Raw genomic sequence first — 23,111 nt, 5'->3', positions numbered from 1 at the left:
AAGTTTGTGGGTTTGAAGTCTTGGCTTATATTTGAGCACCGATCCTTGTCAGATGTGTGAGCTGGGATAATTACTTGTCTCTTTGAACCTCAGTTTCCTAATTTGTCTGAAGAGAGACGCAGAAGTGAGATCAAATCTATGAAGTACCTAGCATTATATACTTGGAATAAACAAAAGCTTTTTTTATAATATTATTATTGTTTCATTGAACTAGTTCTAGTGCTACTGGTAATAAAATCACTCAAAGCAGAGAGTGGTAAGTGAAGAAGTTAAAATGACTTTTCACCAAATTTTGCTTGTAAAAGATATGATATTTAAACAAACAGACAACAAACTATCATACCCAGTCCAAAAAATCAGATCATAGAGAAGAAACTCTAGATCTTAAAAAAAGTAAAATGTGGTTGTAGGATTTAACAGTATATATACTTTTAAAGATTTTATTTATTTATTCATGAGAGAGAGAGAGAGAGAGAGAGGGAGGCAGAGACATAGGCAGAGGGAGAAGCAGGCTCCATTTAGGGAGCCTGATGTGGGACTCCATCCCAGGTTTCCAGGATCACGCCCTGGGCTGAAGGCAGCACTAAACCGCTGAGCCACCCAGGCTGCCTTTAACAGTATATTTTTAAGTGGCAGCTATAAAATGGGAATGAAATAATGCTTACTATGTGGGGGTGGTATGAAGCAGTTAGAGCACATGGGAAAAGAAGTCAGGTATTGTCATTAATGGATAAAAAGAATTATAGACCTAGTGTCATGCCAGTGATTATGGGGAGGGGGTTCCTCCTTGGGTTGAAATACTCTAAGTCTGAATGAGGTATTTCACAGGCTTTGGAGGGTGATTAAATGGTCAATGTACTGAGGTATGTCTGTCTATCTGTGTGTGTGTGTGTGTGTGTATGTATGTGTAAATCTATTCTTATAACTTCCCCCTTGGTACAGTATTTGGCCCAGGCTTCACATTTAGTGAATGTTTATTGAATGAGGGGATGAAGGAGTAGAAAAGTGACTAATCTTGTCTAATTCTGAGAGTTATTTGATTGAGACCATATCATTCTGGCACAAACTGAAATTCCTTTGTTTTCTTCCTCATTTTGCCTAACTACCCCATCCTGCCAAATACTGAAACCCCAATCTAGGCACAAAATTCTGCAATCTCTCTACCACTTCTCATTGCAGAAAGCATTTTCCTGGAAGCAGTGTGGGTTCACATATTCCTGAGCCCAAAGAGGCCAGACAGGGAGTCTAAAGGGCTGTGTGACTGTCTTTTATGAGTACCCCCAGAAAGCTAGGCCAGTGAGAGCAGCCACCTCATCTGTTTTTTCAGTTGTGTCCATTCAGTACCTGGAACAGTGACTGCCACAAAGCCCTTTATGGATAAATATTGGTTGAAAAAATGAAACAATAAATGCTCAGTACAGGGTGACTGTTGCAAGGCAGCAGAGAGGACCTAATGTTCAACACTTAGATTTCTCCAGATAGAGCAGAGAGTCTGCTTTTATGTGGAATCTCTTGGTTTCAAATGTTGGCAACAAATTAAAAATGTTAAAGCACTGTGCAGGTCAAACAAAAACATATCTGAGAGGAGAATTCAGCTCAAACTCCCAGTTTTCAACCTCTGCTGTCAGTAGTAGCTCATACAATGTTTTGTAGTCTGTATTTGCTCACTTTTATTACTGCATTCCTTCTTTACATGTGCTGAGTAGCATAGACAGTATTATGTCTATATTATACCGAAGATCACAGAGACTCAGAGAAGTTAATTGAGTTAAGGTCACAACACTGGTATGTTATAGAACTGGAAACTGAATTCAGGTTTTCTGACCTCAAATCCTGTGCACATTCCAGAATATTATTCAGATTATTCTACACATGTCTTTGGGAGCAGAAGGTAAAAGACAAAGCATGTGTTTTTGTTCACAAATTTGGGTTTATATTCTTCTTAGGACTGTCTAGCACTCTCTTACTCATGTTCCTCTCTCTGTTCCAACCAGTCTGGTCCAAGCAACTAAAATGCAGCATTATAATTGTAATTAAAATAAAGTTGCTTCCACTTTGGTATTATTAATTCCCAGGTAGGCCCGTTTCTCTTGTCATACACGTGTCTCTACAGATATCAGATTATCAGTTTGAATCATTGAGAACTTATAGCTCTGTAGGTTTGAGTCTAGATTTGGTTGCTATGAAACAACGAAAATAATATTTTAAACAAGATAAAACTTGTTTTGGGACACCTGGATGGCTCCGTTGATTGTCTGACTCCTGATTTTGGCTCAGATCATGATCTCAGGGTCGTGAAATTGACCCCCATGTTGGGCTCTGTGCTCAGCACCGAGTTTGCTTGGAATTCTCTCTCTCTCTCTGCCCCACCCCACCCTCTAAATAAAAGTAAATAAGTAAATAAGTAAATAAATAAAATCTTAAAAAAACTCCAAAGCTTTAGTTTTTATTTCCCTCTCTATCATGTAAAACTGTAGATAAATTGTACAGGAAAGCTATAGTTGCTTTAAGGTGGCCCAGAGCTAGACATCTTCCATCTGTTATGCACTTGTTACCCTTTCCTGCTTTGCTAAGTTCTCTCACCAACGTGAGACACAGAGGAAGGAGATGAAGGCACCACATTCCCTGCCTCTTATGGGCACCTAGTGGAGGTTGCACATGTTGCTTCTGCTCATTGCTTAGAGGCTGTAACTGAATATCATGGTCACCTAGCTATAAGGGAGGGAAGAATCTAGTTTTTTATCTGAATGGCCATGTGTCCACCTGAAAATTTCATTACCATATAAAAAGAAAACAGATATTGGGGAACAACTTGTCATCTCTAATTGCTAATGCTTAGTTAAGCATTCATGCCTTATTTGGTGTTTAAGCAGTGTTTTCTTGTTGGTTGGGTATTCCTTGATTCAGATACTTGGTCCTATTTTGTTTTTCACCTGCGGTCTGTAATGTGAAGGGTAGATGTTTGTTTGGTGAATGTTTTCATGCATAAAATTAGGATGCTAGCTGGACAAGTGTTAAGATTCTTCTCTGGATTCTTTGAAGTTATGAGTTAACGTTTTTAGCATATGTGCTGCTGAAGCAAGCACTCAGTTAACTTTTTAAACTTGCAATTGGCAGGGAACTGTCAGTACTTGTAGTTGATAACTGTTGATAGGGGCCCTTAAACAGGAATTTGTCAAATTCCTCTTTGGAGCTGACCTCCATTTCTCCAAATCTTTGATAATCTGATTGAGCCAATTACTTTGTAGATCTACTTACCATCTGTTAACGTGGGTGGTTGCATTGATGAGAACCCTGAAAATATTTCAGCATAATTGTATTTATTTCCTATGTCTGGTGTAACAAATTACCACATGTTTAGTGGCTTAAAGCATTGGTTTATTTTGTCACCATTTTGGAAGCCAGAAGTCTGAAATCAGTATCACTGGGCCAAAATCTGCATGTCAGCAGGGTTGACTTGCCTCCAGAGGCTCCAAGGAAAAACCCATTCCTGTTTCCAGATTCCAGTGGCTGCTGGATTTCTTTGACTCATGGTCATATCACTCGAGTTTCTGCTTCTGTTACCACATTGCCTTCTTCTCTTCTGTCTGTATCACGTCTTCCTTCGTGTTTGTCTTATGAAGGAGGCACTTGTGGTTTCGTTTGGGGTCCACATGGGTAATCCAGGATAATCTCCCCATCTTAAAATCCTTATCACACCTGCAAAATGCTTGTGCTGTATAAGGTGACATTCACAGACTCCACAGATTAGAAAGTGGTTCTCTTTTGGGGGAGCGGTTATTCTTCCTACCGTGGTAATCTTATTGGCACAAGAAACCGTGGCTACTTACTGAAGTTAAACTGTGTGCTAGACATTATGCTAAGTATTTCACTCACTTTAATTAATATTAGCCTTTCATAAATTTTAATTTACTTTTCTAGAAAATAAAAGGTTCAGAGAGGCGGAGTAATCTGCTCTTGGTCACCCAGTGTGCTCTGGCTCCTTTCCCCCCCACTCCCTCCCTAAGCTAGTACCAAAGTGAAATTAAATGCTCAATCAACGGAGAACACCAAGACAAAATGCCAACCTCCCTGTTGTCATCACCATGTCAATTCAGGCAGCACACTGCCCCTTCCTTCTAAACTGCATGAGGCCCTTTGTGATTCCTTTTCTCCTTCAAAGCTGCCTTAATGTTCATTTTATCCTCATTTCACCTGTGTGCAAAATTGTGCATCTAGGACAGGGGCCACATGCCCATGCAACTCTGACTTATAATTCACTCATGGGACAGTTGGGGGAGTATCTAGTTCCTTTCACGTAATTGGGTCCAAAACTCTTCAGGAGTTTGGCATTACACAGTTGAGTTACAAATGTCGTGAGAACAGGTTCTTTGGCAAGATATCTAATATTACTGTGTCCGGTCTCAACCAGACATAGCAGGAGATCAGCTTTTCCCAGGGGATTTTAGTGCTTCAGTTTCTGGTCCCGGCTGGAATCGAGTAGTGAAACAACTTTCAAGTAAACATTTAGAATGTTAGTGAAAAAGCTTAGTTCCATATTAAGTGTATCAATAGGTGAACTGGGGTGACTGGGTGATGAGAAGAGTGGGAGGAGCTTAGGTATATTTCTTCCCTGAATTAGCCCAAGTGAAGGCACCTATTGGCAAGGACTGGCCGCCTCTATAGAGTGTCTTACATACTGTTTCCTGAACAGTTATGTGCAGAGGTAGTGGCTGGCCTTCCCTGGCTTTATTGTTGGGATGCAAATGTGGTAGCTCAGCAATTTGGAGTTAATTGTTAATCAAGCCAGACATTATCTGCAATACTATTCTGAAAGGTAGAAAGGCCAAAAACAAACCAACAAAAAAATGCAGTATCTTATTACCCTTCTCATCCAAATGTTCTAAAAATTCTTGTAATGGAAATGGAAATGGCAGAGATGGGGCTATTATAGGTCCCATCTTCTGATTTTGGTTTCTATTTTCAAATAATTTTATGAACAAAAATCAGCTGAGAAGGATCTGTGGCATACTGGAAATTGGAAAGGCTGGCTTCCAGCACCAGCAGCACCCTCTCTGTGACACTCATTTTACTATTAAGAGAAGCTACTTAACAAACCAATTGTCAACAGGGGGAGATGAAAACACAATAGTTAATCGGGTTTTACAAGGTCACATATCTAATTCGAATTACAAAAGGACTCCATTAGTGCCTTCTCTCCCTTGCTCTTGAATGGTAGCCTTTCTCTAAATTAGGGCTCACTACTTTGGATCCCTACAAGATAGCAGTCAGTTAATAAAGATTTGAAGTACTTTTTTCCTTACTGAGGGCCCCCTTTGGAGCCTATTAACACCCTTTTTTTATGGCGAGCAGAGCAAGTAGCCACCTCCTGACATGTGTTGGCACTTTCTAAAAGGTCATTAATGCTCCATATTTCAGAGTATAACAAACCCAGGAAGGCTCACAGGGAGCCCAGCAGGGGTAAAATAAAAACAGTGAGTAATTTACAGAGCTCTTTGTCTCACCTTGGTGGTGCATGCTAAATGAGAGAACATTAGGGCGCCCCCTCCCCTTGAATTTGCAAGGATTGGCAAGGTCCAGGAAATTTCCAGGTAAAATCTTAAAAATCTAGCTTTTAAGAAACAGGCTTCATCAACAATTTGTGCTATGGAAAAACAGCATCACAGTGGTTCCTTATTCCTCTCTCTGTCCTTACTCTTTAGAATAAATTTTCTACATGATGAGGCCTTTTTGCCTTCTGATTGTTTCTGAAGCTCTTTTGTGATTTTTTTTTATAGCATATCACATTGAAATTGGAAATTGTGGGGCAAAGCTGGAGCTCCATTTTATTTCCAGTTTTGAAGGTTTTTTCTTTCTTTCTTTCTTTCTTTCTTTCTTTCTTTCTTTCTTTCTTTCTTTCTTTCTTTCTTTCTTTCTTTTCTTTCTTTCCTTCCTTCCTTCCTTCCTTCCTTCCTTCCTTCCTTCCTTCCTTCCTTCTTTCTTTCTTTCTTTCTTTCTTTCTTTCTTTCTTTCTTTCTTTCTTTCTTTCTTTTTTTTGTAAATAAACTCAATTATGTATTTTACAGGGAAGCTACTTGGATTTTGGTATGTTCCTAAAACTTACATTGGATACTAGATTGATGAGTTTATTTTCCTTTTTCTTTTCTTTCTTTTTTTTTTTTATATTTATTTATTTAAGTAATCTCTACACACAACATAGGGCTCGAACTTACAACCCTGAGATCAAGAGTTGCACACTCCTCTGACTGAGCCAGGTAGGTGCCCTGGTTTCTTTTCCTTTTTATTTTCTTTCTTTCTTTCCTTCTTTCTTTCTTTCTTTCTTTCTTTCTTTCTTTCTTTCTTTCTTCTTTTCTTTCTTTCTTCTTTTCTTTCTTTCTTTCTTTCTTTTTCTTTCTTTCTTTCTTCTTCTTTCTTTCTTCTTTCTTTCTTTCTTTCTTTCTTTCTTTCTTTCCTTTTCTTTCTTTCTTTCTTTTTCTTTCTTTCTTTCTTTTTCTTTCTTTCTTTCTTTCTTTCTTTCTTTCTTTCTTTCTTTCTTTCTTCCTTCCTTCCTTCCTTCCTTCCTTCCTTCCTTCCTTCCTTCCTTTCTTCCTTTTTTTCTTTCTCTCTTTCTCTTTCTTTCTTTCTTCTTTCTCTTCTTTTTTCCTTTTTTGAAGATTTAATTTATTTTAGAGAGAGTGAGGGGAGGGGAACAGGGTGTGTGTGTGAGAGAGAGAACCCATATACACTCCCCACTGAGCATGGAGCCCTATGATGCAGGGCTTGATCCCTTGACTCAGATCATGACCCAATCTGAAATAAAGAGCTGGCCACTTACCCACTAAGCCACCCAGGTCCACCCTCCCACCACCAGTTTATTTTCTTAGGTTATATGTGAAGGTGTGAGAATGAATGTAAAATGCTTTTTAAAATAACATTCATAGTGTTCTCACAAATGGAATGTGTATCTAAAGTTCACTTATGTAAGTCTTCGTAGAGCTGACAAGCCAGTGACTTTCCTGTGCACTTAAAGATAGTTACCCCATCAACTAATACCAAGGTGCCTCAAATCCCTTCTTGTTTGCTCTGTGGTTTTCCCAAGGGATAGAAGGATCATCACCACTGGCTGTTATCCCTAATGGGGTCTTCTTGTTCCTCTTGTATTCTTAAATTTATTTTTGTGCACCAATCCAACATTTGATAGTGAGGATTCTACTGAAAAGTATCCCCTAAGCATTCATACCATCTAACAACAATGAGGATATTCTTGGCTCATCCTTTATAGTTTTTCTGAGAATTAGCAAATGGCCCCACATCCGTAAGTCATGAAGTTAGCGTAACATCTCTTGATCCTCCGCTGGTCACATGAGAGCATTAGTGCTCTACTCTGTCACCCAGCTGACCTCTCACTGATCCTCACCGACCTCACAAACCTGTCAACTGTTGCTTAAATATACACTGATGAACTAATCGTGGGTAAAAGAAGTCAGGGCAGACCTGGCAGGATGCACTGGGCAACAGAATTGTCTGAGACCCAAAGCAAGAAAGATGAACATTGACCATTGCCTTTTTTTTTTTTTTTTTTAAGATTTTATTTATTTGAGAGGTAGAGAGAGTTAGCAAGAGAGAGCATGAACAGAGAGAGAGGGACAAATAGACTCCCTGCTGAGCAGGGAGCCCAATGTGAGGTTTAATTCTAGGACCCTGGGATCATGACCCAGCCCAAGGCAGACACTTAACCAACTGAGCCACCCAGGCGCCCCAACACTGACCATTTTCTTATGTTCTTGCTGCTTAAGATCAAAGTCCTGTTTTGCAAAGGAGGTGTCTACTTGGCTTCTTTGACATAAAAGAAGACTTATGTCACTCCGGTGAGTCTCTGTGTTTACTTAACAGAGTGTCCCACTGAAGTCTAAAGGAAAGGTAGACTCTAAGGGGTTGGTGACCTTGCCCTCAACTAGGCTTCATTTGTTGTGTCAGGCCTACAGACTTGAGAAGCATCTGAGAAAAGACCATGAGCAGGATCAGTTACTGCAGTCCAGAGATATATAGACATAGTAGAAAGACCTGGAGGGCCAAACACAGAATATCAAACTACTCAGCAGCAGGGTATAGAAGAGAGTCAGAGAAGAGAAGCCTATCTAGGCACAGTATATAACTGTTATCTGAATGTGCTTTGTCCCAGTCCCTCTGGCCATATGACTGTCCTTTATACCCCCTTTATTTAAATGATACATGTCTAGAAACTAAAGTAGTTCTCATTCTGGATTTTGCCAAATGGATTCTGTATGAATGTTGTGAAGTGGGAGTTAATGAGTGGAAAGTGGTTTTTCTCCAGTAGTAAGAGGTGAGAACTGAGGGTTTGGATTAGCATCAGGGCTGTCATGTATGGTTGTGCAGGTTGTACATTGCACAGTTTCAGGAATTATCCTTTACACAGACTGCGATGTATATATACAACTTTCATGGTTGTACTTGGCTGCCCTGCCAAGAATCAACATCAGCACAGGCTAGGGGACAGCAGCATCCCCAAAGAGGATCAGAGGTCTGAAATAGAACAGCCATGATAAGGCATGCAATGAGGGCTGATCCTACAAGATGGTCAGGTGTGGACAGTGCCCTGAAAAAGCTCAGTGGTCTAAATTGGCTTTGGTCTAAATGGTTGGCCTGAAGAAACTCTGAGTTCTACGAGATATTCCTGGAAGCTTCCAGAGATACTGGTGGTGGCAGTGGTGGAAAGGGGATGGTAAAAGGTGGTGGAGGAACTGGCTATGTCTATGAAAACTAAGCAAGGCTGGGTGTATTAATGTGGACTGGTTTTGTAGGCACAGTGGTAAGACCCTGGAGCCTTTGTATTATTTGTGTAAACAAATATGATTAACTTATTTTCAGACCTCAGCTTTATGGTTGAGCCCTATTTGTTCTTTTTTGGGGTTCAACTTAAAAATTCCCTCCTTGTTAATGGGAGAAGGGCTACTGCCTTGTTAAATCCTGCACATGCTATCTGGCTACAAAGAAGCATGCACTCAGGTTGTCACCATCATAGTGCGTTCTTACTGAACCTAGTTAATTGGCACAAACCGTAAAGTGAAGTGACATTAAGTGGACTGATGATCTGAGTTTTCCACAGTAAACTGTCAGGAAGTAATTCTTGGCCACGACATTTAAAGAAAAAAAGGAATAATAACAAGATGATTTTTAAGAGACCATCAATAAAGGGAAAAGTTCAGAATTTTTACTAAAAAGTACATCCACCGAGGAAGACTGACCAGTGGAAAATTCTTTTTCTCTCAACCTAATCATAACAAGATAGACATGATGGGAAATATTCGTGAGGAACATTTTGAAAGGTGGAATTTCTAAGTCTAAAGAGAAGTCAGTATCTGAAAGGCCTGGTGGCTCCAGCACTTCATAGACATTGACTAAAGGCAGCTCCCACTGCAAACTCCAGAGCCAGAGCTCTTTTTTTTTAATTTTAATTTTTTAAAAAAATTATTTATTTTTTTTAGTACCCTAACCTTCCCCCTTTGAAGCTTGCCTTCCATGACAATATTCTGTTTGCAGATGAGCTGCTCATGGACACAGGTTTGGTGCTGCCTTGCAAAGTGACAAACCTCTGGTGAGAAAACGATTCTTTGACGTCCTTCCAGTTGTGTGTTTTTCTCTCTCCCACGGTTACCTGGGATGTCTAAAGACATAGTATTCCACAAATGTGTGGGTTACCTGACTGCTGATGTGTCTGAAGGGGAAATATGCGGGAATTGCTTCTGAAGATTCCTCTTTGTTTTGTTTCCTTACAATACGAACATTATAGGATATATTCAAACCCATCATTTTGAGCTTGAATTTGCTGATGGAGAGACTAGCTGGGTTCTGGACCTAGGGTGGCAGTGAGGAGGAGGGAGGGGTGGGGGTGTTGGGGAAGGTGTAGACACAAAGCTGAGCCAGGCCTACAGGATCTGCCTGGGTTTTTTATTTTTTTTGTCAGTGTCACCTGCCTGATGTCTTGGTTGACTGTAGGGTATTCAGCACAATGTACTTGCTTGATCCTGAGGATTTCTGTAAGGCTCTCAGGAATCAAGACAGTGTTTTTTTTTTTTTTTTTTTTTTTTTTACTGTTAGGAGGGTAATGTGAGGAAGCTGATGACAGATGATGAGAGGTAAGAGGAAGTGACTGAGGAACTGACTTATCACACGCATTCCAATAATCAAATATCTCACATTTCCTGATAGAACTAGTGAGCATTTATAAAGAACTCACTTCTTCAGAATGGGTTTTGAGGAAGAAGCGTGATGCATGAAATACTTGTGGTGAAGGAAAGCAAGTGTCGTATATGGGACACCTCTAAGTGCCAGGAACTTTGTATTATCTCATGAGGTATACACGTAACTTTATAGATGAGGAAAATGAAGTTCAGAAAGCTTATGTGATTGCCCTGGTCACAGTAGACTGTGGAGTCGGGATTGAACTGAGTTACCCTTAATAGTAATGTACGTGCTCTTTCTGCCACACCAGGCTTCTCTTCCTCCTGACCTCCTTCCTGCTCTGGAAGTTTATCATGTTTACACATGTAAGTGCTAGGTGCTCTTCTCTTAGTACTGACAAACAGTCCCTCCTTTGCAGATCAGGAAGTTAGCATAACATCTCCAGACCTTTTGGGCGTGCTTTTTTCCCCCAGAGATCTCTACTTCATCTGTGTGTACATTTTCTTTTCAATCATTTTTTAAAAATTTTTATTTATTTATTCATGAGACACACACACACACACACACACACACACACACACAGAATGAGAGAGAGAGGCAGAGGGAGAAGCAGACTCCATGCAGGGAGCCCGACGTGGGACTTGATCCCAGGTCTCCAGAATCACGCCCTGGGCTGAAGGCAGCACTAAACTGCTGAGCCACCCAGGCTGCCCTGTGCATACATTTTCAAATTTGAAATCCATTACAACTGCCTTTACATTATTAGGCTTATTTAAATACCGCTTCGTTATACTTTAAGGAAATATCATGTCCTCCTTTCCTCTTTGTGCCCCTTGACCCATTAGGGTTAAAGGAATTTCGTCTACTTGGATTCTTTCAAATATTCTAATTGTGTCATATTTGAGTTTGTTTCATATTTAGACCATAACTTTTTTGAGCAATTTTTCATTTCCTACAGTTTCTAATTACTAGAAGAAGAAATTTAGCCTCCTGTACCATATTATTATGATCTTACAGCTTCATGCTCATTCCATCTATCGAATGGGATCAGTTCCTTTCTCTTGCTTATAAAGTTAGCCGTGGAGCCCACTCAGTGTCTGTTCTAATTTGGAGCAATTGCTTTATGTGTTGTCTATGGTGCTATCAACCTCTGATTCATTTTTATTGGGCTTTGAGTCATTCCCAGAAACTGTTATAGCTCAAGGCTTTTTCTTTCTTGGACTTCCCACTTACTTGGTTAGAATGTATCTATCTTCAAGTCACTTCCTCAAAAAGGGTATGAGGGCGGTAAACTTTTTTTTTTTTTTTGTATGAAAGATGTCTATATTTTCCTATTACAATTTATTGATAGTTGGAAGAAATGGAAAACATTAGGATCAAAATAACTTTTCCTAAAACCCGGAGGAATCCACTCCTCTACAGCCTCTTTCTGCCTTGTATTCTAGACTGTGGCTTCCTCCTGTGTTTCTGCAAAACAGTGCTTCCATGTCCTGTCCGTCTTCGAGGAATCTATGGAGTCTCTCTCTTTTTCCATTGTTAGGGATTTATTCACTTTTAAAGAACACTTTTATCTCTTATCATCAGTTTAACTATTTCATAGCAGGCCTGAAGGAAGGCATATTCTACTATGGTCAATCTACCATCTTGAAAAAACAAAACTAAACAAACAAAATCTTGGCCTTCACCTGTTAAAGTGCAAATACCCTTGGGGTGAGGGTGAGAGGCAGCTGACCTTATCATATGCATTCCAATAATCAAATTATTCTGGACAGCCTGAAAGAACAGTGAGTCAGAACTGCACAAGGATGAATCAACAAGGCTTCAGAATACGTCTTTATAAAACTAGGAAGTGGATAACAGTTTCTTTGAAATTGGAAGGCTGATGGTGGTAGCTAAGGTTTAATCCTAGCTTAGTCAGAATTACTTCAGATTGGAAATTCTGTTTACAGGTTGCTATTGAATTTTTTGTCAGTAGTGTCACATATCTATCTATATTTATGTCTATCTAAATATACATACACGTCCATATATATACAAGTGCTTATGTAAATACATATAGATGCACTATATATATATACACATACTTATATATGTACGCTTATATATACACATAGGTATATACACACACAGACACATATATATCTCTATATATACACATGTGTATATAAAAATACATTTATGTGCCATACACACATATACATATATACACATATACGTGTATATACACGTGTAAGTATATACAAATACACACACATATAGGTTTGAGCCTCAGTTACTTTCATTTCAGATCTACTTCCTTATTTCCTAGCTCATAAAAGGAGGTCTGGGTATTTTGTTAATGTTAGCCTTAACGATTGTCACTTATGGAAAAACTTACGGCATATGCCCATGTCAATTTTGATGCAACCAATCCTTCTGGATTCTTTAACTCTTGGAAATGTTCAAATTTCTGAATTTGATTATGGCCACTGCCACTAAGTAGTTTTTTTATTTTTCTTCTCCATGGCATCCTAAAACAAAACAAAACAAAACAAACAAAACACCTTCTAAAGTTGATATTATCATGTGGCTCTTCAAGCTGACCTTACGATCATTTGAGATCAGAGTTCTTTAACTACAACCCATCCACTTCTCATCTGCTTTCACTCCTAAAGGATTTCACGGGGTTTTGACTCTGAGAATATGTCTGTGAAACTGATTATTGACATAGGTGGATTAAGGCCACCAAGGAAGGAGACCATTTTCTCAGAATATCTCACCCAGCACTAAATCTTTACTTTGTCTCACTGTCTTAAATTCTATCAGTTGGGTTAATAAGGATTAGTTATTTATATTTAAATTGGCTTAAATGTCCAAATATTTTCCCTTCCATCTATCTTAAGAGTATTAGGGAATTGAAGTTTGGAGATAGGTGGAGGGAGAAGTCAGTGAGAAGGGAGACTCTGAGGTGTGTGGGGACAAGCGTGAGGTACATGAGCCTAAGGGAGAGGATACCGGAGACAGCATAGCTTACTCCCAAGGCCATGTCCCAGCATGCATGCAACTTCTGAGAGCAACAGAATGATTCTGCCCCTATAACTGGTTTCTGGCAGCCTTCTCCTCTATTGTGATGATAGAGCAACATGCTCATTTTTCCTAAAGTTTACTGCTACGGGTTTGAGGGCCTGCAATCCCAGGTTCCAAGGTATCTGGGCTTTTTAGGCCCATGCAGTCCAACCATGTCCATGCTGAGAATTCTCTCCTCAGCTTCCTCACAGCTGGAGCCATATTTGTTCAAGTGATGATTCACTGGACTGTGCACTCCAATTTCCCTGTAAGAAAGATAATGAGAAAAGGAAATGCCTACAGGGAAAGGAGGATGGAGGTGGTTTTGGACTTCTTCCTGAAAAAATGAGGCAATATTTATCTTCTAGGACTTGGTTTGATGCTAGCTGGGGGAGGCAGGTGCTATATCCATGTTTAAGAAATCTTGCTTTGTATGTTTGTTTATTTGTTTGTTTGTTTTCCTATTAGAATTAGGGAAGAGGACATTTTTGAGTTTTGTGTGTTTAGATAGTTGCAAATTGAGCACATTCTGGGGTCAGGCCAGCTAATCTGGCCTCCTGGCGCAGTGAAAATTTGGAGCCAGATCTCCGAAATAATACAGAACAAATAGCTATGGAAGGATTGAGTTATGTCTTTTATATGTCATTTTCAGTTAGCTTTTTCTCATCAGTGGGGTGGTATTATTTTTACTACATTAAAAATTCATGCCTCATTCTAGAAAAGGAAAAGATTCATAGTTTGGATTAGTCAAAAGAAGTAATTTGGAGTTTTTGCATATGCAAAGTAAATTTGGATAAACTAGTAATGAAAAAAGGATTAATGTTTACTGAATATGCTTCGTATGCCAAGTATTGTTTAGAGGCTTTATACATTTTCTTATTTTATTCATCATTACAATAGTAACAACAATAACACCTCTTTGCAAAAAGCATTATGATACTTTATAGTTAAGCAAATTGACTTTCAGTGAGCTGAGGTAAATTGCCCAAGGTCACTCTACTTGTAAATGGTTGAGTTGCATCCAGATCCAGATTTTTGTGACATCAAACTTGGGCTCTTTCTGTCATGTCTTGATATCTCTGAAAATGATGCCAGAAATTCTGTCTGGTCAGAAATTTCTCCGTCATTGATCTGCCACAGGGCCTGAACTTGCCCTCACTGAAATATATCATTTCTAGAAGGTACTTATCAAATGTGTACCCAGAACAAGTACAGTGTGGGAGTCATATTAATCAGCTCCTGTACCCCCGCCCCTTGTCATAGTTCAATGATAGAATCATATGGAGCAGAAAGAGGCTTTGGAACAATTTAACCAACCCTCTTTTTATAAATGGTGAAACTGGGATGCAGAGAGGATAAGGAAACTCCTCAGAATTACATAACTTGTGTGTTTATTTTATCAGAAATCAGGACCTTCAGGGGATAACACAGGTGAAATTTGATTGAGAGTGAGGGATGGGCAGACATGTCCAATGTTAGGGGTCCTTCTTAGTGGAGAGCATAATGGTAAATAGCATATAGAGAAACTGCAGACGTCCAGGGGATCACTGCCCTGAGGATCTGAGGTGGAAGGAACCTCCGAAATAGGAGATGCCTATCATGAGAAGGGTGAACGGTGCAATTTTGCCAATGACCAGTCCTGTCAGAAAGTCTAGACCATTAGTAACATTTGGGAAGGCATGAGCTATTGTCACCTCTTTCTTGAGAATGCCTCTAGTCACTCTTGGCGTTTCACTCAGAGTTGATGGAAGACTCAAACAATACTCTTAGAAAACAGTTTATACAGTTTATGCATAGTTTATAGGCCAAAGTTTGGAAGCATCTGGCACCTAGGAGCGAGAGGTTAAACTGATACCCTTCCAAATATTTGGCATGTCAGGGTGAGCCCACTGGGCCCTCACATGGACAGCTTCCATTGAACCTCTGATTCTGATAAATAGGGCAGCGAGGGAAATGGCAGGTCCAGAGAACGTGATAGCATTCTGGCTGGGGGGGCGGGTTTTAGTACTCATTTAAATGTGACAAAAGCCTTTTACCTCAAGCTTAAAAACAAAACAAAACAAAAACCAAAAAACAAAGCAGTTCTGGTTCCTGAAAGGGAGAAATGTTACCCTGCTCTTCTCAGCCTGGGAAATGGCACCGCTGGCACTCTTGGCAGCTGTTCTGAGGAGAGCTGTGTGGCCAGCTCTTCGGGCTAGAAGTGTAATGGTAACTGCATAATGATGTCTGAGAAAATCAAAGACCAAACGAACAATTAGAGTTTGGTAGAAACAAATACACAACCAAACCCAACTTTTGAGTAATTTTTGAAAGGATGCCCTTGGGTCTTGGGGAGACATTCTGGTTATAGATTCTGGAGGAAAACCATAATCAGGAGAGGGCATTGAAAGGATCCAATAACCTGTGGTTAAGTCTCTGTGTGTGTAATTGTGATTAGCTGGTCAAGAGAGGGCACTTGAGGGTCAGGAAGCCAAGAATGATGTGCCCAAGTATAGCAAAAGAACTCAGAGTACAAAGCAGAGAAAAGGAGGGTCTCATTTCTATGTCCTAAAATAGAAACGCCTGATATTGTCTTACCACCGACTGGCTCTTGGTTCTTTTCTATAAAAATAAAAGCTTTGACTAGAAAAATACATTCTGAGTCTTGGGAATCCCATGCAGGGTTTTTTTCATTCTTCAAATCGTTGAGCATCTACCATAAGTTCAGATAATTTAGTTGGTGCTGGGACTCTTGCACAGAGTAACACGTTAGGGTACCTGCCCTTAAGAGATTGGTGATTCAGTTTTGTTAATGCCCTGAACTGTCTGTGAAATTCAGTGCTAAAAGCATATTCATTCCCTGTGCTGTGGATGAGGAGAGATAAAAAGGAATATGATGACGTGCTGCGTGGCCATAGCATTGAGCTACTCCATGTAAGACAATTAGAAGACATTTAAGGAATGAACTTTTGTATACTGACTAAAACTGCAACTGGGATTCTTAACGTGGGCTGGAAAGGCAGAGCAAGCATACTGGGGAAGGAAGGGCTTGGCGGGACCATGGAGGAGTGCTAGGATTTGAATAGGCAGAGAGGACAGGCGAGGAAATGCCAGCTGGGGAAAATAGTATAATAATTAATAGAGGAAATATTCATAGTTTTTCTCAGAAGCACTGAGAGCTTCAGCTGTCCTCAGCCAAATGTTAACCCAGATGGTATATCCAAATTTCATAATTAACAGTTCACCCAGACACCACAGGTGCTTAAGTTATAAGTTTCATGTTATTGATTTGTGGGGCCATGGAAGAAGAAGGAAAACCTAGGGGTGGAGAAGGAGAGTGAGTGGGGGTGATCACCCTGGGGCCCTTTCCCAAGATGGGTCAGTTTGATTAGTTTCTGTTTGGTTACTGTTTCTGAAGCTGCATGTAGGTTTCATCTCGCATCCGGACGAGGTGTCTGTTTTATTGGGAAGCCACAGATGGAGTTCACAAGGCCAGCAGATGCATATATACAAGGGCACAGCGACGGGCACAATGTTCTCTCTTATTTCCCTTGGCTGCTGAGACCAGGGCAAGAGAAGGTGGGAACAAATCAGTAAAAATAATTCATCATTTCTGCTGAAAACACAAGTCGGAGCAGATCCCGTATGGCTGATGGTCACCAGGAGGGAAGTAAATAGAAGCAACACCCTTCACAGGGTGCCCCAACCCAGGGCTGGAGCCACACTGGCTTACCTATGGGACTGGGTTCTGCTCCCTGTACCAGCCCCTTCCTCAGAGGCACACAGATGGTTTCTGCCTTAAAGGCTCTAAGCAAAATTGCAAATTTATTAAGATTGAGCACAATTTATCATTTTCGCCTGCTTTTTCTTTTTGGCCCTTTCCCAACTCCTGTGAGGGAAGGTTTAACTCAGGTTATTCATTCCATTCTTGGAATTCTGTGTTAAACATCCTCCTGCTTAAGAAGTAATATGGTGGCTTTTAGGTTTTTAGATGACTTTTTCTCCAGCTTGGTTGACCCTTGCCCAATCTGAAGATTTTTTTTTAAATAGTTATAGCGATGGTGTTGCTGCAGTATTGGGAGAAGGGGACTATGTTCTTGATGTCTTGCTACATTTTGTATTTCTCCTGTCTGCCAGCCCCTGCTGCATAGCTGTCACATTGACTGTGCGTGGCCAAGTCAACTGACCATGGGAAGGGAAGCTTGGATGTTTTCTGAGAGGAGATAAGAAGGCTTCTTATTTCCTTCTTTATTTCTAAAAATACACTGAAATTAAAATAATTTGCCCCAAATACTCAGCAAACTGGGCTTGCACTTAGACTAGAATATTAGTCTTCTGGTACTTTTCAAATCCATAGATTTTTACTTGTCTAGAATTTTGCTCCTTTATGAGAGGCAATATAATACATTAATACATTGATGAAAAGGGCGGGCTCTGAGAGTGATAAACCCAGAGGGTTCAGATTCTTTTTTTCTTCTTACTAGCTATTTGAACTCAGACAAGTGACCTATCATCCTTGTGCCTCAGTTTGCAAAAATCATTGTCTATGTCATGTGATAATGATTAAATGAGTTAGTATATTAAAAATACAACAATGCCTGAAAAAGTAAGGATCCAATATATGTTGCTGCTATTATTATTTTTATTTTCTTATTATCATCTGATTGTCAGAGTATGATAGTACATTCAGGTGTGTGCATTTGTTTATTTTCAAAATAATTGGGCAGCCTGAGTGGCTCAGTGGTTTAGCACTGCCTTCAGCCTAGGGCCTGATCCTGGAGACCTGGGATCGAGTCCTGCGTCGGGTTCCCTGCGTGGGGCCTGCTTCTCCCTCTGCCTGTGTCTCTGCCTCTGTGTGTGTGTGTGTGTGTGTGTGTGTGTCTCATGAATAAAATAAAATCTTTGAAAAGAAAAAAAATATTTATCAAGAATCTCCTATTAGGCAAGACACCAACCTAGGCATCAAGGATCATTAAGGCAAAATCTCTGCTCTCAAGAAATTAGTCCCTAGTGGGAGAGACAAAAGATAAACCGATGTGAGAAATAGAAGACTTGGTGAGGACGGAGGCATGGAAATAAAATAGGGATTATCTTCTCAGTAGAGGTCATCCCTGAGCTGAGCCTTAGAGGTAGATAAGGCAGGGTTGGGACTGGCTTGTAGACACCATGCACACTTGGAGACAGGGAGAGCATGGCACACATGAAAGAATTGTGGGGTCAGTTTAACTGCAGGTCAGAAAGGGAGTGGCTACAGACGAGCTTGGAGAGTAAGAGTTTAAGCTAAGAGTAAAAGGTTTGTGTGCATGCTAAGCATAGCAGATTTCAGGGTACTTTTACATGAAATTACAAAACTGGTCCCTCTTCTCCAGGGGTACAACTCTTTACCAGCATTCCCAGTTGGTTGGTAGAAAATGTGCTGTTTCAACACCATACATGTTCAGGGAACAAACCACACAGCCACATGCAATGGTTCTGTTAGAGGATCCCACTTGTTCTTATGGCTACGCTCCTTCTCAGAGGCAAGGAGTCTAGGGGATGAAGGGACATACCCAACTAGAGTTGATTTCTCTGTATTCCAGATCGCATTCTGTATACCTAGGACCCTCAATGTCCCTGCCAAAACTGCACTGAGCCTACTTCACAGATGGCTTCACACCTCCATGAGTGTCCAGGCCTCAGGGGTGGCCCCAACACTGTTTAGGGGATGTGTGTGTGTGTGTGTGTGTGCATGCACATGCATATGTGGAGCTCCCAGTGAGGGTGGAAGGTGGGGTGAGAATGGAATGTAATAGCAGTGGGCTGCAGACCGCAGACCTCCTCTTGCTCTTGCCCTGGACCTGAAAACCTGAGGGCTTAGGACTGTTTAGGAATCTTTACTTGAAAGGTGGTTCCAGCTGCTGTAGGAAGAAGGGCCTGGAAAGAATGTGGCCTGTGGAGAGGGAGAAAGGGATAGCTGTATCTGAGTGAAAATGACCAATGTCTGTGCCAACGCAAAGATTTTGGTAAAGGACTAGAACAGGATGGTTTTGAGACCAATTATAGGTGGTAAAGCCCACAGGATTTGGGGCCAATTAGGATTTGAGCGAGAGAGAAAAATGAATTGATGGTGTGATTCCTCTGGGTGGACAATTGTGCCAGCACTGAGAAGGGTGGCCAGCAGGAGATGCATTAAGAGTGCATGGAAGAATAATGAGTTTAGTTTTGCCCATGCTGAATTTGATGGCTCGTGCACATTCAAATAGAAATGCCTGGTACAGTTGGATATAATAACAATAATGACTAATGCATACATAGTATTTCCTAGGTGCCAGATATTTTCCTAATGAAATCTACATCTGTAAACTGGACTTTCCCAATCTCAGCAGAGTTGACATTTTGGGCCAGATAACTCATTGCCATGGAGGCAGTCTTGTTCATTTTTGTAGGAGGTTTGAGTAGCATCCCTAGAGTCTACCCAGCACATGCCAGTAGCACCCACCAGTTGTTAATGCCAGAAATGTCTCTAGACATTGTAAAATGTCCTGTGAGGGGTGGGGGTAAAATCGCCCCCCTGTTGAGAACCACTGCCAAAAACTCATACCCTCACAATAGTTCTGTGATGTGCAAATGATTGTTGTTATTCTCATCTTACAGGAGGACTCAGAGACACAGAGGTTAAGGACTTGTTCAAAGTCAGGCAGAGAGGAAGGAGCAGAACCAGAAGCATTCTGTCTTCGACTCCCCCTGTCTAACGACTGCTCCGTGCTACCGCTCAGGAGTAAAACAGCCTAGAGAAAGACATTTTTTTTTTAAAGATTTTATTTATTTATTCATGAGACACACACACACACACACACACACACACAGACAGAGAGAGAGAGAGGCAGACACAGGCAGAGGGAGAAGCAGGCTCCATGCAGGGAGCCCAATGTGAGACTCAATCCCGGGACCCCAGGATCATGCCCTGGGCCGAAGGCAGAGCTAAACCGCTGAGCCACCCTGGCTGCCCAATATTTCTTTTTAAAGTAATATTTTGGGACACACAGGAATTACATGAAATTCTGATTTCAGTGTGTTTTATCATAATGGGGCCTCACCCGTTCATTGACGTAGTGTCTAGGATTGTTTTCATACTATAGCAGCAGAGTAGTTGCAACAGAGACTATCTGGCCCTTCACAGAAAAAGCTTGCACACTGCTGCTACAGAGGAAAGCCTTAACCCAGTACTTCCTCAGAATCATCCAGAGTGCTTTTCTTTTTTTAAATAAACTGGACTTGTAGGGCTCAGACCTACTGAGTTAAGGCTCCCCAAGAGTGAGGGCCAAGAATCTGTGTTTTAAAAAGTTCCCCCAGGTGATCCAAGTGATCAGCCAAGTTTGGGAAGGTCAGCCGGCAAGTACTTTGGCCTTGGGCAGTTACTCCTCAGGACCCTTTTACTCCAGCTGAGTAGAAAGGGGTGGATAAGGCAAGAAAGACCTCTCCATGCTCCGGAACAAACCATCCTCCAATCCTTGACATGATAGAAACTGGGAAAAATGAAAGCACTCAGGAATCAACAGGATTAAGAAGAGACAAGCCCCCTTTCTCTACTAGCACACAGTTCATTAGAAACAATATATCCTAAGGGGGAGGAAATGACTATGTTGAAGGCTCCTACTTGTCAAGGTCAGTGGTAACGTCTACAACCTGCTTGTCCGTTTTTGCAGATGAGCTGCTTCCCTTTAGCACAGGGCGGCTGACAGACTGCCTTAGCACCCAACCCTCTCCCACCATTAACAGAAGCACATTGAGAAGGCCTGAGAAACTCCTTCAACACAGCATCTCTAAAGGAATAATTCCAGTCCTAAACTCCAATGCCCTCTCCTCAGACCTCGCTAGCTGGCTTCCACTTCTATTGCCACAGTGAAATTAAGTCACAAAGCTCACCAAAGTCAGTCTTGTTGCTAAATCCAAGAACAGCTTTCAACGTCACCTTACTTTGGTACACCTCCTTCATACTCGTAGGGTTTCTACCCACATCACCCTTGGTTGTTCTCTTACTTCTCTAGCTACATCTGCTCAGCCTCTTCTGAAAGCCCTCACCTAGCTTACATAATGATGTTCCCCAGGATCCATAACAGAAACCTTTTCTTTTCCTAGTAGAAATTCTGAATGATTCACGACAGCAACTTGAGCCTACATTATTAAAATCTTTTCCTCTGGGACACCTGGCTGGCTCAGCTGGTTGAGCTTCTGACTCTTGATTTCAGCTTGGGTGGTGATCTCAGGATTGCAGAATCAAGCCCCGCATCTCAGAAGGTCCTCCACTCAGTGGAGAGTCTTCTTTCATTCTCTCTCCCTCTTCCTCTGCCCCTCCCTCCCTGTGCTCACACCATTCTCTCTCTCAGTCTCTATCTCTCTCTCAATATCTCTCCCCCCGTCCCCCCCAAAAATATTTTTTTTAAATCTTTTTTTTTTAAATATCTTTCTGGGCAGCCTGGGTGGCTCAGCGGTTTCACACCACCTTTAGCCCAGGGCCTGATCCTGGAGACCCGGGATAGAGTCCCATGTCAGGTTCCCTACATGGAGCCTGCTTCTCCCTCTGCCTGTGTCTCTGCCTCTCTCTCTCTCTCTCTCTCTGTGTGTGTGTGTGTCCCATGAATAAATAAATAAAATCTTTAAAAAAAAAAAAGTTTCCCCTAGCCATTTAAAAACAACAAAGTCATTTCTTAGCTTGCAGGGTATACAAAAATGGGCCGTGTGTTGTATTTGACCTATGGGCCATAGTCTGCTAACTCATGAGCTATATGATGCTTAGCTGCAAATACTGACTAAATGCTGACTCATATAGTTTAGGATATGGGTTTTACCGGTTGCCAGCTCTGTGATCTCAGGCTAGTTAACCTCCCTGGGCCTCTGGTGACTTTTCTGTGAATGGGATAGTTTTCATTCATATTTTATAGGCCATTGTGTAGATTAAATAAGATATTATATATTAGTTCCTAAAACAGTGCAATACCTGGTAATTATAAGTGCTCAGTGTCAACACTTGTACCATTACAAGGTATAGTGCTTGATGCTATAGAGATAGGACAAATAGATAAAGCCAGTTCTTCGGCCTTGAAAGAACTCATATACTAACCAGCAGGGTAAGACATGCATACAAACAGTTCTCTTGTTTGTATGCAGAATATAAGTTCATTCTGTAATGTCTGTAGACATTGAAAAGTGTGTCATGGGCTTGGTGCTAGAGAGGCAGGTCTGTAATCTTGCCTTGCATTCTCATGATTCTCTATTCTTTTGTGTGTGTTGGTCTCATATTATGGAGTTCATCCTTCATAAGAGAGTTTCCTGTAGACATAGAACAACTGAATAGGTTCTGTAGCTCTGTACACCACAATCTCATTCATTGAATTGACTTGAATGTCTAATTCATTGTGAACTTCAAGGGAGTGAACACAGAGCCTATTTTTAGGGTATAATTGGCTCATACTTCTGGAGTTACCTGAGCTATTGAAAAAATGAGAAGGGGCATAAAACACTTTTGAATTAGCCAAATAGTGTTTGTAGTATCTGGTAGAGTTTCTTTGAAAATGAAACAGTACAAAACAAAAAAAGGCACTTTGTCTTCACCATAATTAAAAAAAAAAAAATTGGAAAGTACAGAGAAAAGATAAAACGAATGACTTTTATTCTCAATATTTAGCTGTTATTTTATTGCATGCACTCCCAACATTTTCTGGGGGATTATGCCTTGATTTATACCATGATATATGCATTCATATACATCATATATTGTTTTGGAAAGTTTGGAGTTACACCATATAAATTATGTTTAAAATCTTTCTTCAGCTTAATAATATTGCATGTGCAATTCATGTCATTAAGCTTCTTAGTCAACAGCATCTCTATAAAATTGCTCCATCATAGGCCTAGGAAATTAAAAT

At 40.7% G+C, this 23,111-nt stretch overlaps 1 protein-coding gene across 1 annotated transcript in view; it reads right to left on the bottom strand.

Annotated features, from left to right (window-relative positions):
* Positions 1-21,181, bottom strand: part of LOC144316720 (uncharacterized) — a 35,841-nt gene extending 14,660 nt beyond the window's left edge. Inside the window, 2 exon segments of the mRNA XM_077902609.1 lie at positions 19,084-19,135; positions 21,112-21,181. Coding sequence (XP_077758735.1) covers positions 19,084-19,135; positions 21,112-21,181 — 122 coding nt within the window.
* Positions 21,182-23,111: the final 1,930 nt, after the last annotated feature.

The sequence above is a fragment of the Canis aureus genome, chromosome 7 (assembly GCF_053574225.1).
Source record: "Canis aureus isolate CA01 chromosome 7, VMU_Caureus_v.1.0, whole genome shotgun sequence".
NCBI classification, from domain to species: Eukaryota; Metazoa; Chordata; class Mammalia; order Carnivora; family Canidae; genus Canis; species Canis aureus.
Note: the sequence above shows the minus strand (reverse complement) of the source record. Positions and strands in the feature narration are given on the sequence as shown.